Source organism: Salvelinus fontinalis, chromosome 30, assembly GCF_029448725.1.
Source record: "Salvelinus fontinalis isolate EN_2023a chromosome 30, ASM2944872v1, whole genome shotgun sequence".
Taxonomy (NCBI): domain Eukaryota; kingdom Metazoa; phylum Chordata; class Actinopteri; order Salmoniformes; family Salmonidae; genus Salvelinus; species Salvelinus fontinalis.
Genome location: NC_074694.1, coordinates 17072652 through 17090998, shown reverse-complemented (window position 1 = coordinate 17090998; position 18347 = coordinate 17072652). Strand labels below are relative to the sequence as shown.

Genomic DNA, 18347 nt, shown 5'->3' with positions numbered 1-18347 from the left:
AGAATGATGGAGTAGCTCCACATCAGTCAGAGCTCTGTCTGCTGATAGAATGATGGAGTAGCTCCACATCAGTCAGAGCTCTGTCTGCTGATAGAATGATGGAGTAGCTCCACATCAGTTAGAGCTCTGTCTGCTGATAGAATGATGGAGAACAGTAGCTCCACATCAGTCAGAGCTCTGTCTGCTGATAGAATGATGGAGAAAAGTAGCTCCACATCAGTCAGAGCTCTGTCTGCTGATAGAATGATGGAGAACAGTAGCTCCACATCAGTCAGAGAGTTGTCTGCTGATAGAATGATGGAGAAAAGTAGCTCCACATCACAGAGCTCTGTCTGCTGATAGAATTATGGAGTAGCTCCACATCACAGAGCTCTGTCTGCTGATAGAATGATGGAGTAGCTCCACATCAGTCAGAGCTCTGTCTGCTGATAGAATGATGGAGTAGCTCCACATCAGTTAGAGCTCTGTCTGCTGATAGAATGATGGAGAAAAGTAGCTCCACATCAGTCAGAGCTCTGTCTGCTGATAGAATGATGGAGAACAGTAGCTCCACATAAGTTAGAGAGATGTCTGCTGATAGAATGACGGAGAACAGTAGCTCCACATCAGTCAGAGCTCTGTCTGCTGATAGAATGATGGAGAACAGTAGCACCCAATTCACGGAGCTCTGTCTGCTGATAGAATGATGGAGAACAGTAGCTCCACATCACAGAGCTCTGTCTGCTGATAGAATGATGGAGAACAGTAGCTCCACATCAGTCAGAGTGCTGTCTGCTGATAGAATTATGGAGAACAGTAGCTCCACATCAGTCAGAGAGCTGTCTGCTGATAGAATGATGGAGTAGCTCCACATCAGTCAGAGCTCTGTCTGCTGATAGAATGATGGAGTAGCTCCACATCACAGAGCTCTGTCTGCTGATAGAATGATGGAGAACAGTAGCTCCACATCACAGAGCTCTGTCTGCTGATAGAATGATGGAGAACAGTAGCTCCACATCACAGAGCTCTGTCTGCTGATAGAATGATGGAGAACAGTAGCTCCACATCAGTCAGAGCTCTGTCTGCTGATAGAATGATGGAGAACAGTAGCTCCACATCACAGAGCTCTGTCTGCTGATAGAATGATGGAGAACAGTAGCTCCACATCACAGAGCTCTGTCTGCTGATAGAATGATGGAGAACAGTAGCTACACATCACAGAGCTCTGTCTGCTGATAGAATGATGGAGTAGCTCCACATCAGTCAGAGCTCTGTCTGCTGATAGAATGATGGAGTAGCTCCACATCAGTCAGAGCTCTGTCTGCTGATAGAATGATGGAGTAGCTCCACATCAGTTAGAGCTCTGTCTGCTGATAGAATGATGGAGAACAGTAGCTCCACATCAGTCAGAGCTCTGTCTGCTGATAGAATGATGGAGAACAGTAGCTCCACATCACAGAGCTCTGTCTGCTGATAGAATGATGGAGAACAGTAGCTCCACATCAGTCAGAGCTCTGTCTGCTGATAGAATGATGGAGAACAGTAGCTCCACATCACAGAGCTCTGTCTGCTGATAGAATGATGGAGAACAGTAGCTCCACATCACAGAGCTCTGTCTGCTGATAGAATGATGGAGAACAGTAGCTACACATCACAGAGCTCTGTCTGCTGATAGAATGATGGAGTAGCTCCACATCAGTCAGAGCTCTGTCTGCTGATAGAATGATGGAGTAGCTCCACATCAGTCAGAGCTCTGTCTGCTGATAGAATGATGGAGTAGCTCCACATCAGTTAGAGCTCTGTCTGCTGATAGAATGATGGAGAACAGTAGCTCCACATCAGTCAGAGCTCTGTCTGCTGATAGAATGATGGAGAAAAGTAGCTCCACATCAGTCAGAGCTCTGTCTGCTGATAGAATGATGGAGAACAGTAGCTCCACATCAGTCAGAGAGTTGTCTGCTGATAGAATGATGGAGAAAAGTAGCTCCACATCACAGAGCTCTGTCTGCTGATAGAATTATGGAGTAGCTCCACATCACAGAGCTCTGTCTGCTGATAGAATGATGGAGTAGCTCCACATCAGTCAGAGCTCTGTCTGCTGATAGAATGATGGAGTAGCTCCACATCAGTTAGAGCTCTGTCTGCTGATAGAATGATGGAGAAAAGTAGCTCCACATCAGTCAGAGCTCTGTCTGCTGATAGAATGATGGAGAACAGTAGCTCCACATAAGTTAGAGAGATGTCTGCTGATAGAATGACGGAGAACAGTAGCTCCACATCAGTCAGAGCTCTGTCTGCTGATAGAATGATGGAGAACAGTAGCACCCAATTCACGGAGCTCTGTCTGCTGATAGAATGATGGAGAACAGTAGCTCCACATCACAGAGCTCTGTCTGCTGATAGAATGATGGAGAACAGTAGCTCCACATCAGTCAGAGTGCTGTCTGCTGATAGAATTATGGAGAACAGTAGCTCCACATCAGTCAGAGAGCTGTCTGCTGATAGAATGATGGAGTAGCTCCACATCAGTCAGAGCTCTGTCTGCTGATAGAATGATGGAGTAGCTCCACATCACAGAGCTCTGTCTGCTGATAGAATGATGGAGAACAGTAGCTCCACATCACAGAGCTCTGTCTGCTGATAGAATGATGGAGAACAGTAGCTCCACATCACAGAGCTCTGTCTGCTGATATAATTGATGGAGAACAGTAGCTCCACATCAGTCAGAGCTCTGTCTGCTGATAGAATGATGGAGAACAGTAGCTCCACATCACAGAGCTCTGTCTGCTGATAGAATGATGGAGAACAGTAGCTCCACATCACAGAGCTCTGTCTGCTGATAGAATGATGGAGAACAGTAGCTACACATCACAGAGCTCTGTCTGCTGATAGAATGATGGAGTAGCTCCACATCAGTCAGAGCTCTGTCTGCTGATAGAATGATGGAGTAGCTCCACATCAGTCAGAGCTCTGTCTGCTGATAGAATGATGGAGTAGCTCCACATCAGTTAGAGCTCTGTCTGCTGATAGAATGATGGAGAACAGTAGCTCCACATCAGTCAGAGCTCTGTCTGCTGATAGAATGATGGAGAAAAGTAGCTCCACATCAGTCAGAGCTCTGTCTGCTGATAGAATGATGGAGAACAGTAGCTCCACATCAGTCAGAGAGTTGTCTGCTGATAGAATGATGGAGAAAAGTAGCTCCACATCACAGAGCTCTGTCTGCTGATAGAATTATGGAGTAGCTCCACATCACAGAGCTCTGTCTGCTGATAGAATGATGGAGTAGCTCCACATCAGTCAGAGCTCTGTCTGCTGATAGAATGATGGAGTAGCTCCACATCAGTTAGAGCTCTGTCTGCTGATAGAATGATGGAGAAAAGTAGCTCCACATCAGTCAGAGCTCTGTCTGCTGATAGAATGATGGAGAACAGTAGCTCCACATAAGTTAGAGAGATGTCTGCTGATAGAATGACGGAGAACAGTAGCTCCACATCAGTCAGAGCTCTGTCTGCTGATAGAATGATGGAGAACAGTAGCACCCAATTCACGGAGCTCTGTCTGCTGATAGAATGATGGAGAACAGTAGCTCCACATCACAGAGCTCTGTCTGCTGATAGAATGATGGAGAACAGTAGCTCCACATCAGTCAGAGTGCTGTCTGCTGATAGAATTATGGAGAACAGTAGCTCCACATCACAGAGCTCTGTCTGCTGATAGAATGATGGAGAACAGTAGCTCCACATCACAGAGCTCTGTCTGCTGATAGAATGATGGAGAACAGTAGCTACACATCACAGAGCTCTGTCTGCTGATAGAATGATGGAGTAGCTCCACATCAGTCAGAGCTCTGTCTGCTGATAGAATGATGGAGTAGCTCCACATCAGTCAGAGCTCTGTCTGCTGATAGAATGATGGAGTAGCTCCACATCAGTTAGAGCTCTGTCTGCTGATAGAATGATGGAGAACAGTAGCTCCACATCAGTCAGAGCTCTGTCTGCTGATAGAATGATGGAGAAAAGTAGCTCCACATCAGTCAGAGCTCTGTCTGCTGATAGAATGATGGAGAACAGTAGCTCCACATCAGTCAGAGAGTTGTCTGCTGATAGAATGATGGAGAAAAGTAGCTCCACATCACAGAGCTCTGTCTGCTGATAGAATTATGGAGTAGCTCCACATCACAGAGCTCTGTCTGCTGATAGAATGATGGAGTAGCTCCACATCAGTCAGAGCTCTGTCTGCTGATAGAATGATGGAGTAGCTCCACATCAGTTAGAGCTCTGTCTGCTGATAGAATGATGGAGAAAAGTAGCTCCACATCAGTCAGAGCTCTGTCTGCTGATAGAATGATGGAGAACAGTAGCTCCACATAAGTTAGAGAGATGTCTGCTGATAGAATGACGGAGAACAGTAGCTCCACATCAGTCAGAGCTCTGTCTGCTGATAGAATGATGGAGAACAGTAGCACCCAATTCACGGAGCTCTGTCTGCTGATAGAATGATGGAGAACAGTAGCTCCACATCACAGAGCTCTGTCTGCTGATAGAATGATGGAGAACAGTAGCTCCACATCAGTCAGAGTGCTGTCTGCTGATAGAATTATGGAGAACAGTAGCTCCACATCAGTCAGAGAGCTGTCTGCTGATAGAATGATGGAGTAGCTCCACATCAGTCAGAGCTCTGTCTGCTGATAGAATGATGGAGTAGCTCCACATCACAGAGCTCTGTCTGCTGATAGAATGATGGAGAACAGTAGCTCCACATCACAGAGCTCTGTCTGCTGATAGAATGATGGAGAACAGTAGCTCCACATCACAGAGCTCTGTCTGCTGATAGAATGATGGAGAACAGTAGCTCCACATCAGTCAGAGCTCTGTCTGCTGATAGAATGATGGAGAACAGTAGCTCCACATCACAGAGCTCTGTCTGCTGATAGAATGATGGAGAACAGTAGCTCCACATCACAGAGCTCTGTCTGCTGATAGAATGATGGAGAACAGTAGCTACACATCACAGAGCTCTGTCTGCTGATAGAATGATGGAGTAGCTCCACATCAGTCAGAGCTCTGTCTGCTGATAGAATGATGGAGTAGCTCCACATCAGTCAGAGCTCTGTCTGCTGATAGAATGATGGAGTAGCTCCACATCAGTTAGAGCTCTGTCTGCTGATAGAATGATGGAGAACAGTAGCTCCACATCAGTCAGAGCTCTGTCTGCTGATAGAATGATGGAGAAAAGTAGCTCCACATCAGTCAGAGCTCTGTCTGCTGATAGAATGATGGAGAACAGTAGCTCCACATCAGTCAGAGAGTTGTCTGCTGATAGAATGATGGAGAAAAGTAGCTCCACATCACAGAGCTCTGTCTGCTGATAGAATTATGGAGTAGCTCCACATCACAGAGCTCTGTCTGCTGATAGAATGATGGAGTAGCTCCACATCAGTCAGAGCTCTGTCTGCTGATAGAATGATGGAGTAGCTCCACATCAGTTAGAGCTCTGTCTGCTGATAGAATGATGGAGAAAAGTAGCTCCACATCAGTCAGAGCTCTGTCTGCTGATAGAATGATGGAGAACAGTAGCTCCACATAAGTTAGAGAGATGTCTGCTGATAGAATGACGGAGAACAGTAGCTCCACATCAGTCAGAGCTCTGTCTGCTGATAGAATGATGGAGAACAGTAGCACCCAATTCACGGAGCTCTGTCTGCTGATAGAATGATGGAGAACAGTAGCTCCACATCACAGAGCTCTGTCTGCTGATAGAATGATGGAGAACAGTAGCTCCACATCAGTCAGAGTGCTGTCTGCTGATAGAATTATGGAGAACAGTAGCTCCACATCAGTCAGAGAGCTGTCTGCTGATAGAATGATGGAGTAGCTCCACATCAGTCAGAGCTCTGTCTGCTGATAGAATGATGGAGAAGCTCCACATCAGTCAGAGCTCTGTCTGCTGATAGAATGATGGAGTAGCTCCACATCAGTCAAAGCTCTGTCTGCTGATAGAATGATGGAGAACAGTAGCTCCACATCACAGAGCTCTGTCTGCTGATAGAATGATGGAGAACAGTAGCTCCACATCACAGAGCTCTGTCTGCTGATAGAATGATGGAGAACAGTAGCTCCACATCAGTCAGAGCGCTGTCTGCTGATAGAATGATGGAGTAGCTCCACATCAGTCAGAGCTCTGTCTGCTGATAGAATGATGGAGTAGCTCCACATCAGTCAGAGCTCTGTCTGCTGATAGAATGATGGAGTAGCTCCACATCAGTCAGAGAGATGTCTGCTGATAGAATGATGGAGAACAGTAGCTCCACATCAGTCAGAGCTCTGTCTGCTGATAGAATGATGGAAAACAGTAGCTCCACATCACAGAGCTCTGTCTGCTGATAGAATGATGGAGAACAGTAGCTCCACATCACAGAGCTCTGTCTGCTGATAGAATGATGGAGAAGAGTAGATGCACATCAGTCAGAGCGCTGTCTGCTGATAGAATGATGGAGAACAGTAGCTCCACATCAGTCAGAGCGCTGTCTGCTGATAGAATGATGGAGTAGCTCCACATCAGTCAGAGCGCTGTCTGCTGATAGAATGATGGAGTAGCTCCACATCAGTCAGAGATCTGTCTGCTGATAGAATGATGGAGAACAGTAGCTCCACGTCAGTTAGAGCTCTCTCTGCTGATAGAACGATGGAGAAAAGTAGCTCCACATCAGTCATAGCTCTGTCTGCTGATAGAATGATGGAGTAGCTCCACATCACAGAGCTCTGTCTGCTGATAGAATGATGGAGTAGCTCCACATCACAGAGCTCTGTCTGCTGATAGAATGATGGAGTAGCTCCACATCACAGAGCTCTGTCTGCTGATAGAATGATGGAGAACAGTAGCTCCACATCACAGAGCTCTGTCTGCTGATAGAATGATGGAGAACAGTAGCTCCACATCACAGAGCTCTGTCTGCTGATAGAATGATGGAGAACAGTAGCTCCACATCAGTCAGAGCTCTGTCTGCTGATAGAATGATGGAGAACAGTAGCTCCACATCACAGAGCTCTGTCTGCTGATAGAATGATGGAGAACAGTAGCTCCACATTAGTCAGAGCTCTGTCTGCTGATAGAATGATGGAGAACAGTAGCTCCACATCAGTCAGAGCTCTGTCTGCTGATAGAATGATGGAGAACAGTAGCTCCACATCACAGAGCTCTGTCTGCTGATAGAATGATGGAGAACAGTAGCTCCACATCACAGAGCTCTGTCTGCTGATAGAATGATGGAGAACAGTAGCTCCACATCACAGAGCTCTGTCTGCTGATAGAATGATGGAGTAGCTCCACATCAGTCAGAGCTCTGTCTGCTGATAGAATGATGGAGTAGCTCCACATCAGTCAGAGCTCTGTCTGCTGATAGAATGATGGAGTAGCTCCACATCAGTTAGAGCTCTGTCTGCTGATAGAATGATGGAGAACAGTAGCTCCACATCAGTCAGAGCTCTGTCTGCTGATAGAATGATGGAGAACAGTAGCTCCACATTAGTCAGAGCTCTGTCTGCTGATAGAACGATGGAGAAAAGTAGCTCCACATCAGTCAGAGCTCTGTCTGCTGATAGAATGATGGAGTAGCTCCACATCACAGAGCTCTGTCTGCTGATAGAATGATGGAGTAGCTCCACATCACAGAGCTCTGTCTGCTGATAGAATGATGGAGAACAGTAGCTCCACATCAGTCAGAGAGTTGTCTGCTGATAGAATGATGGAGAAAAGTAGCTCCACATCACAGAGCTCTGTCTGCTGATAGAATTATGGAGTAGCTCCACATCACAGAGCTCTGTCTGCTGATAGAATGATGGAGTAGCTCCACATCAGTCAGAGCTCTGTCTGCTGATAGAATGATGGAGTAGCTCCACATCAGTTAGAGCTCTGTCTGCTGATAGAATGATGGAGAAAAGTAGCTCCACATCAGTCAGAGCTCTGTCTGCTGATAGAATGATGGAGAACAGTAGCTCCACATAAGTTAGAGAGATGTCTGCTGATAGAATGACGGAGAACAGTAGCTCCACATCAGTAAGAGCTGTGTCTGCTGATAGAATGATGGAGAACAGTAGCTCCACATCACGGAGCTCTGTCTGCTGATAGAATGATGGAGAACAGTAGCTCCACATCACAGAGCTCTGTCTGCTGATAGAATGATGGAGAACAGTAGCTCCACATCAGTCAGAGTGTTGTCTGCTGATAGAATTATGGAGAACAGTAGCTCCACATCAGTCAGAGAGCTGTCTGCTGATAGAATGATGGAGTAGCTCCACATCAGTCAGAGCTCTGTCTGCTGATAGAATGATGGAGAAGCTCCACATCAGTCAGAGCTCTGTCTGCTGATAGAATGATGGAGTAGCTCCACATCAGTCAAAGCTCTGTCTGCTGATAGAATGATGGAGAACAGTAGCTCCACATCACAGAGCTCTGTCTGCTGATACAATGATGGAGAACAGTAGCTCCACATCACAGAGCTCTTTCTGCTGATAGAATGATGGAGAACAGTAGCTCCACATCAGTCAGAGCGCTGTCTGCTGATAGAATGATGGAGTAGCTCCACATCAGTCAGAGCTCTGTCTGCTGATAGAATGATGGAGTAGCTCCACATCAGTCAGAGCTCTGTCTGCTGATAGAATGATGGAGTAGCTCCACATCAGTCAGAGAGATGTCTGCTGATAGAATGATGGAGAACAGTAGCTCCACATCAGTCAGAGCTCTGTCTGCTGATAGAATGATAGAAAACAGTAGCTCCACATCACAGAGCTCTGTCTGCTGATAGAATGATGGAGAACAGTAGCTCCACATCACAGAGCTCTGTCTGCTGATAGAATGATGGAGAAGAGTAGCTGCACATCAGTCAGAGAGCTGTCTGCTGATAGAATGATGGAGAACAGTAGCTCCACATCAGTCAGAGCGCTGTCTGCTGATAGAATGATGGAGTAGCTCCACATCAGTCAGAGAGATGTCTGCTGATAGAATGACGGAGAACAGTAGCTCCACATCAGTCAGAGATCTGTCTGCTGATAGAATGATTAAGAACAGTAGCTCCACGTCAGTTAGAGCTCTGTCTGCTGATAGAATGATGGAGAACAGTAGCTCCACATTAGTCAGAGCTCTGTCTGCTGATAGAATGATGGAGTAGCTCCACATCACAGAGCTCTGTCTGCTGATAGAATGATGGAGTAGCTCCACATCACAGAGCTCTGTCTGCTGATAGAATGATGGAGAACAGTAGCTCCACATCACAGAGCTCTGTCTGCTGATAGAATGATGGAGAACAGTAGCTCCACATCACAGAGCTCTGTCTGCTGATAGAATGATGGAGTAGCTCCACATCACAGAGCTCTGTCTGCTGATAGAATGATGGAGTAGCTCCACATCAGTCAGAGCTCTGTCTGCTGATAGAATGATGGAGTAGCTCCACATCAGTTAGAGCTCTGTCTGCTGATAGAATGATGGAGTAGCTCCACATCAGTCAGAGCTCTGTCTGCTGATAGAATGATGGAGAACAGTAGCTCCACATCAGTCAGAGAGATGTCTGCTGATAGAATGACGGAGAACAGTAGCTCCACATCAGTCAGAGCTCTGTCTGCTGATAGAATGATGGAGAACAGTAGCTCCACATCACAGAGCTCTGTCTGCTGATAGAATGATGGAGAACAGTAGCTCCACATCAATCAGAGTGCTGTCTGCTGATAGAATGATGGAGAACAGTAGCTCCACATCAGTCAGAGAGCTGTCTGCTGATAGAATGATGGAGTAGCTCCACATCAGTCAGAGCTCTGTCTGCTGATAGAATGATGGAGAAGCTCCACATCAGTCAGAGCTCTGTCTGCTGATAGAATGATGGAGTAGCTCCACATCAGTCAGAGCTGTCTGCTGATAGAATGATGGAGAACAGTAGCTCCACATCACAGAGCTCTGTCTGCTGATAGAATGATGGAGAACAGTAGCTCCACATCAGTCAGAGAGATGTCTGCTGATAGAATGACGGAGAACAGTAGCTCCACATCAGTCAGAGATCTGTCTGCTGATAGAATGATGGAGAACAGTAGCTCCACGTCAGTTAGAGCTCTGTCTGCTGATAGAACGATGGAGAAAAGTAGCTCCACATCAGTCATAGCTCTGTCTGCTGATAGAATGATGGAGTAGCTCCACATCACAGAGCTCTGTCTGCTGATAGAATGATGGAGTAGCTCCACATCACAGAGCTCTGTCTGCTGATAGAATGATGGAGTAGCTCCACATCACAGAGCTCTGTCTGCTGATAGAATGATGGAGAACAGTAGCTCCACATCACAGAGCTCTGTCTGCTGATAGAATGATGGAGAACAGTAGCTCCACATTAGTCAGACCTCTGTCTGCTGATAGAATGATGGAGAACAGTAGCTCCACATCACAGAGCTCTGTCTGCTGATAGAATGATGGAGAACAGTAGCTCCACATCACAGAGCTCTGTCTGCTGATAGAATGATGGAGTAGCTCCACATCACAGAGCTCTGTCTGCTGATAGAATGATGGAGTAGCTCCACATCAGTCAGAGCTCTGTCTGCTGATAGAATGATGGAGTAGCTCCACATCAGTTAGAGCTCTGTCTGCTGATAGAATGATGGAGTAGCTCCACATCAGTCAGAGCTCTGTCTGCTGATAGAATGATGGAGAACAGTAGCTCCACATCAGTCAGAGAGATGTCTGCTGATAGAATGACGGAGAACAGTAGCTCCACATCAGTCAGAGCTCTGTCTGCTGATAGAATGATGGAGAACAGTAGCTCCACATCACAGAGCTCTGTCTGCTGATAGAATGATGGAGAACAGTAGCTCCACATCAATCAGAGTGCTGTCTGCTGATAGAATGATGGAGAACAGTAGCTCCACATCAGTCAGAGAGATGTCTGCTGATAGAATGACGGAGAACAGTAGCTCCACATCAGTCAGAGCTCTGTCTGCTGATAGAATGATGGAGAACAGTAGCTCCACATCACAGAGCTCTGTCTGCTGATAGAATGATGGAGAACAGTAGCTCCACATCAATCAGAGTGCTGTCTGCTGATAGAATGATGGAGAACAGTAGCTCCACATCAGTCAGAGAGCTGTCTGCTGATAGAATGATGGAGTAGCTCCACATCAGTCAGAGCTCTGTCTGCTGATAGAATGATGGAGAAGCTCCACATCAGTCAGAGCTCTGTCTGCTGATAGAATGATGGAGTAGCTCCACATCAGTCAGAGAGATGTCTGCTGATAGAATGACGGAGAACAGTAGCTCCACATCAGTCAGAGATCTGTCTGCTGATAGAATGATGGAGAACAGTAGCTCCACGTCAGTTAGAGCTCTGTCTGCTGATAGAATGATGGAGAACAGTAGCTCCACATTAGTCAGAGCTCTGTCTGCTGATAGAATGATGGAGTAGCTCCACATCACAGAGCTCTGTCTGCTGATAGAATGATGGAGTAGCTCCACATCACAGAGCTCTGTCTGCTGATAGAATGATGGAGAACAGTAGCTCCACATCACAGAGCTCTGTCTGCTGATAGAATGATGGAGAACAGTAGCTCCACATCACAGAGCTCTGTCTGCTGATAGAATGATGGAGTAGCTCCACATCACAGAGCTCTGTCTGCTGATAGAATGATGGAGTAGCTCCACATCAGTCAGAGCTCTGTCTGCTGATAGAATGATGGAGTAGCTCCACATCAGTTAGAGCTCTGTCTGCTGATAGAATGATGGAGTAGCTCCACATCAGTCAGAGCTCTGTCTGCTGATAGAATGATGGAGAACAGTAGCTCCACATCAGTCAGAGAGATGTCTGCTGATAGAATGACGGAGAACAGTAGCTCCACATCAGTCAGAGCTCTGTCTGCTGATAGAATGATGGAGAACAGTAGCTCCACATCACAGAGCTCTGTCTGCTGATAGAATGATGGAGAACAGTAGCTCCACATCAATCAGAGTGCTGTCTGCTGATAGAATGATGGAGAACAGTAGCTCCACATCAGTCAGAGAGATGTCTGCTGATAGAATGACGGAGAACAGTAGCTCCACATCAGTCAGAGCTCTGTCTGCTGATAGAATGATGGAGAACAGTAGCTCCACATCACAGAGCTCTGTCTGCTGATCGAATGATGGAGAACAGTAGCTCCACATCAATCAGAGTGCTGTCTGCTGATAGAATGATGGAGAACAGTAGCTCCACATCAGTCAGAGAGCTGTCTGCTGATAGAATGATGGAGTAGCTCCACATCAGTCAGAGCTCTGTCTGCTGATAGAATGATGGAGAAGCTCCACATCAGTCAGAGCTCTGTCTGCTGATAGAATGATGGAGTAGCTCCACATCAGTCAGAGAGATGTCTGCTGATAGAATGACGGAGAACAGTAGCTCCACATCAGTCAGAGATCTGTCTGCTGATAGAATGATGGAGAACAGTAGCTCCACGTCAGTTAGAGCTCTGTCTGCTGATAGAATGATGGAGAACAGTAGCTCCACATTAGTCAGAGCTCTGTCTGCTGATAGAATGATGGAGTAGCTCCACATCACAGAGCTCTGTCTGCTGATAGAATGATGGAGTAGCTCCACATCACAGAGCTCTGTCTGCTGATAGAATGATGGAGAACAGTAGCTCCACATCACAGAGCTCTGTCTGCTGATAGAATGATGGAGAACAGTAGCTCCACATCACAGAGCTCTGTCTGCTGATAGAATGATGGAGTAGCTCCACATCACAGAGCTCTGTCTGCTGATAGAATGATGGAGTAGCTCCACATCAGTCAGAGCTCTGTCTGCTGATAGAATGATGGAGTAGCTCCACATCAGTTAGAGCTCTGTCTGCTGATAGAATGATGGAGTAGCTCCACATCAGTCAGAGCTCTGTCTGCTGATAGAATGATGGAGAACAGTAGCTCCACATCAGTCAGAGAGATGTCTGCTGATAGAATGACGGAGAACAGTAGCTCCACATCAGTCAGAGCTCTGTCTGCTGATAGAATGATGGAGAACAGTAGCTCCACATCACAGAGCTCTGTCTGCTGATAGAATGATGGAGAACAGTAGCTCCACATCAATCAGAGTGCTGTCTGCTGATAGAATGATGGAGAACAGTAGCTCCACATCAGTCAGAGAGCTGTCTGCTGATAGAATGATGGAGTAGCTCCACATCAGTCAGAGCTCTGTCTGCTGATAGAATGATGGAGAAGCTCCACATCAGTCAGAGCTCTGTCTGCTGATAGAATGATGGAGTAGCTCCACATCAGTCAGAGCTGTCTGCTGATAGAATGATGGAGAACAGTAGCTCCACATCACAGAGCTCTGTCTGCTGATAGAATGATGGAGAACAGTAGCTCCACATCAGTCAGAGAGATGTCTGCTGATAGAATGACGGAGAACAGTAGCTCCACATCAGTCAGAGATCTGTCTGCTGATAGAATGATGGAGAACAGTAGCTCCACGTCAGTTAGAGCTCTGTCTGCTGATAGAACGATGGAGAAAAGTAGCTCCACATCAGTCATAGCTCTGTCTGCTGATAGAATGATGGAGTAGCTCCACATCACAGAGCTCTGTCTGCTGATAGAATGATGGAGTAGCTCCACATCACAGAGCTCTGTCTGCTGATAGAATGATGGAGTAGCTCCACATCACAGAGCTCTGTCTGCTGATAGAATGATGGAGAACAGTAGCTCCACATCACAGAGCTCTGTCTGCTGATAGAATGATGGAGAACAGTAGCTCCACATTAGTCAGACCTCTGTCTGCTGATAGAATGATGGAGAACAGTAGCTCCACATCACAGAGCTCTGTCTGCTGATAGAATGATGGAGAACAGTAGCTCCACATCACAGAGCTCTGTCTGCTGATAGAATGATGGAGTAGCTCCACATCACAGAGCTCTGTCTGCTGATAGAATGATGGAGTAGCTCCACATCAGTCAGAGCTCTGTCTGCTGATAGAATGATGGAGTAGCTCCACATCAGTTAGAGCTCTGTCTGCTGATAGAATGATGGAGTAGCTCCACATCAGTCAGAGCTCTGTCTGCTGATAGAATGATGGAGAACAGTAGCTCCACATCAGTCAGAGAGATGTCTGCTGATAGAATGACGGAGAACAGTAGCTCCACATCAGTCAGAGCTCTGTCTGCTGATAGAATGATGGAGAACAGTAGCTCCACATCACAGAGCTCTGTCTGCTGATAGAATGATGGAGAACAGTAGCTCCACATCAATCAGAGTGCTGTCTGCTGATAGAATGATGGAGAACAGTAGCTCCACATCAGTCAGAGAGCTGTCTGCTGATAGAATGATGGAGTAGCTCCACATCAGTCAGAGCTCTGTCTGCTGATAGAATGATGGAGAAGCTCCACATCAGTCAGAGCTCTGTCTGCTGATAGAATGATGGAGTAGCTCCACATCAGTCAGAGCTGTCTGCTGATAGAATGATGGAGAACAGTAGCTCCACATCACAGAGCTCTGTCTGCTGATAGAATGATGGAGAACAGTAGCTCCACATCAGTCAGAGCGCTGTCTGCTGATAGAATGATGGTGAACAGTAGCTCCACATCAGTCAGAGCTCTGTCTGCTGATAGAATGATGGAGAAAAGTAGCTCCACATCAGTCAGAGCGCTGTCTGCTGATAGAATGATGGAGTAGCTCCACATCAGTCAGAGAGATGTCTGCTGATAGAATGACGGAGAACAGTAGCTCCACATCAGTCAGAGATCTGTCGGCTGATAGAATGATGGAGAACAGTAGCTCCACGTCAGTTAGAGCTCTGTCTGCTGATAGAATGATGGAGAACAGTAGCTCCACATCACAGAGCTCTGTCTGCTGATAGAATGATGGAGAACAGTAGCTCCACATTAGTCAGAGCTCTGTCTGCTGATAGAACGATGGAGAAAAGTAGCTCCACATCAGTCAGAGCTCTGTCTGCTGATAGAATGATGGAGTAGCTCCACATCACAGAGCTCTGTCTGCTGATAGAATGATGGAGTAGCTCCACATCACAGAGCTATGTCTGCTGATAGAATGATGGAGTAGCTCCACATCACAGAGCTCTGTCTGCTGATAGAATGATGGAGAACAGTAGCTCCACATCACAGAGCTCTGTCTGCTGATAGAATGATGGAGAACAGTAGCTCCACATCAGAGCTCTGTCTGCTGATAGAATGATGGAGTAGCTCCACATCACAGAGCTCTGTCTGCTGATAGAATGATGGAGTAGCTCCACATCAGTCAGAGCTCTGTCTGCTGATAGAATGATGGAGTATCTCCACATCACAGAGCTCTGTCTGCTGATAGGATAGAATTCCTGTTCATGAATTCTCATCTGAGTAGAGAAGTGCGACTGAAGCACAGAATTAGTCTGATGCTGAGCAGAAATTACAATGAGAAGCATTTTAAATCAAGATATTTCTTAAGCATTTTATCATTTTTTTCCAGCGTGAAAAACGCAGAATTCTGCATTAACACAACCCTTAAATTTAATTTGCTAGTTAATCTAAGTAAGCGGCTGATCTAATAAGGTGATGGGGCATCATATTGTGTTAGCTTTCTGCCGTGTTTTAGAAGTAAACCCCTATGGATGAGTTATTTGTACAGCTGTCACCATCTTGACTTCCTTGCATTTTTTCTCCACTCCACTCTCAGCCTGTCTTCTCCTCTCCTCTCCTCTTAAACCAGGGCAGGCAGGCCCGTTGCCCTAGCGACTCGACACAGACAACTTGTAGCCTACTCATGCTGCTTCAGAGCCAGTACTGTTCTTCCTTCAGACAAGCATGCGTCAAAACCTTTTTTATTAGCACAATGTGTCTCGTTCACATTCCATTGTAAATGTCCAAACTCACCAAAAATGACATGTTGTAGCTCCTGACTGATATATGTATAGCTTTATGAGCTGGATTGCCTGTTTTTGCAATTTGTTTTTCATTTGTGTCCTTTATCATTTTTAGCTAACAGCCTCCATTAAAAATGTTGGCACCCCCTTGTGTACTAAGCCAGTAATACCATATATCCTGGTATGAGAGGAGGACGGTATGACGATATGAATATCTGGATACGACCAACCCTACTAGATAGTATTAGCACTCATGTACAGTTGAAGTCGGAAGTTTACATACACTTAGGTTGGAGTCATTAAAACTCATTTTTCAACCACTCCACAAATTTCTTGTTAACAAACTATAGTTTTGGCAAGTCAGATAGGACATCTACTTTGTGCATGACACAAGTAATTTTTACAACAATTGTTTACAGACAGATTATTTCACTGTATCACAATTCCAGTGGGTCAGACGTTTACACTAAGTTGACTGTGCCTTTAAACAGCTTGGAAAATTCCATAAAATTGTGTCATGGCTTTAGAAGCTTCTGATAGGCTAATTGACATCATTTGAGTCAATTGGTGTACCTGTGGATGTATTTCAAGACCTACCTTCAAACTCAGTGCCTCTTTGCTTGACATCATGTGAAAATCAAAAGAAATCAGCCAAGACCTCAGAAAAACAATTGTAGACCTCCACAAGTCTGGTTCATCCTTGGGAGCAATTTCCAAACGCCTGAAGGTACCACGTTCATCTGAACAAGCAGTACACAAGTATAAACACCATGGGACCACGCAGCCGTCATACCGCTCAGGAAAGAGATGCGTTCTGTCTCCTGGAGATGAATGTACTTTGGTGCGAAAAGTGCAAATCAATCCCAGAACAACAGCAAAGGACCTTGTGAAGATGCTGGAGGAAACAGGTACAAAAGTATCTATGTCCACAGTAAAACGAGTCCTATATCGACATAACCTAAAAGGCTGTTCAGCAAGGAAGAAGCCACTGCTCCAGAACCGCCATAAAAAAAGCCAGACTACGGTTTGCAACTGCACATGGGGACAATGATCGTACTTTTTAGAGAAATGTCCTCTGGTCTGATGAAACAAAAATAGAACTGTTTGGCCATAATGACCATCGTTATGTTTGGAAGAAAAAGGGGGAGGCTTGCAAGTCGAAGAACACCATCCCAACCTTGAAGCACGGGGGTGGCAGTATCATGTTGTGGGGGTGCTTTGCTGCAGGAGGGGCTGGTGCACTTCACGAAATAGATGGCATCATGAGGCAGGAAAAGTATGTGGATATATTGCAACATCTCATGACATCAGTCAGGAAGTTAAAGCTTGGTCGCAAATGGGTCTTCCAAATGGACCCCAAGCATACTTCCAAAGTTGTGGCAAAATGGCTTAAGGACAACAAAGTGAAGGTATTGGAGTGTCCATCACAAAGCCCTGACCTCAATCCCATAGAAAATGTGTGGGCAGAACTGAAAAAGCGTGTGCGAGCAAGGAGGTCTACAAACCTGACTCAGTTACACCAGCTCTGTCAGGATGACGGGCCAAAATTTACCCAACTTATTGTGGGAAGCTTGTGGAAGGCTGCCCGAAACGTTTGAAGGCAATTCTACCAAATACGAATTGAGTGTATGTAAACTTCTATCCCACTGGGAATGTGATGAAAGAAATAAAAGCTGAAATAAATCATTCTGTCTACTATTATTATTATAGTGGTGATCCTAACTGACCTAAAACAGGGAATTTTTACTAGGATTAAATGTCAGGAATTGTGAAAAACTGAGTTTAAATGTATTTGGCTAAAGTGTATGTAAACTTCCGACTTCAACTGTAAATAACAGCTATAAAAGCTTACAACTCACACACACAGCTTATCAGTGTAAGCTGGGTCGTAATATAACACAGGTCTCCTCACCATTCCCTTCTTGGTCTTCCAGCTGGTCTTCTGGACATTCTACTAGCCATTTTCCCTGATGGCCTTCCAGGCAATCTGTCAGACGGTCTTCTGGACGGTCCTCCGGACAGTGTTTTGTTCGATCTTCCGGGAGGTCTTCCGGTTTCTTCTCTGGTGGCTCCTCTGGTTGGTCTTCCAGACAGTCTTCCGGTTGGTCCTCTCGGATGTAGGGAATGTCATCCATCCATAGAAACACTGAGTCACTGGGGCTCCTCTGTCCATCTGACTTACTGCCTGGAGTGGGAGACATAGTACTATTGTGAGAATCAGGACAGAGGCTGCATCTCAGTGAAGTGGTAACCCGTTTTCAGTCTCAAAATCTCCCTCCCTTGTCCACTTGATCCAACCCCTTCTGTGCATAGAAGTGTAGATCTATCTGAAAGAAGCAGATCCATGACCCATTAGCTGCAAACAGTGAGGTATTGAGCATTAGGGAAGCAGCTAGAGATGGTTATCATGCTGGACACATCTGCATCATGATCAATTCCCTCCATGGTTTAACTCCGAGAGGACAGACCACCGATTCAAAGAGAGAGACCACAGCCTCTCTCTCTCTCTCTCTCTCTCTCT

General features: G+C 46.0%; 1 protein-coding gene across 1 annotated transcript in view; it reads right to left on the bottom strand.

The window, feature by feature from the left end:
- Positions 1 to 18347, bottom strand: part of LOC129828455 (metal transporter CNNM4-like) — a 50397-nt gene that overhangs the window by 19102 nt on the left and 12948 nt on the right. Inside the window, exon 9 of the mRNA XM_055889493.1 lies at positions 17739 to 18078. Within this exon, the coding sequence (XP_055745468.1) occupies positions 17739 to 18078 (340 nt within the window). The remainder of the gene's footprint in view (positions 1 to 17738; positions 18079 to 18347) is intronic.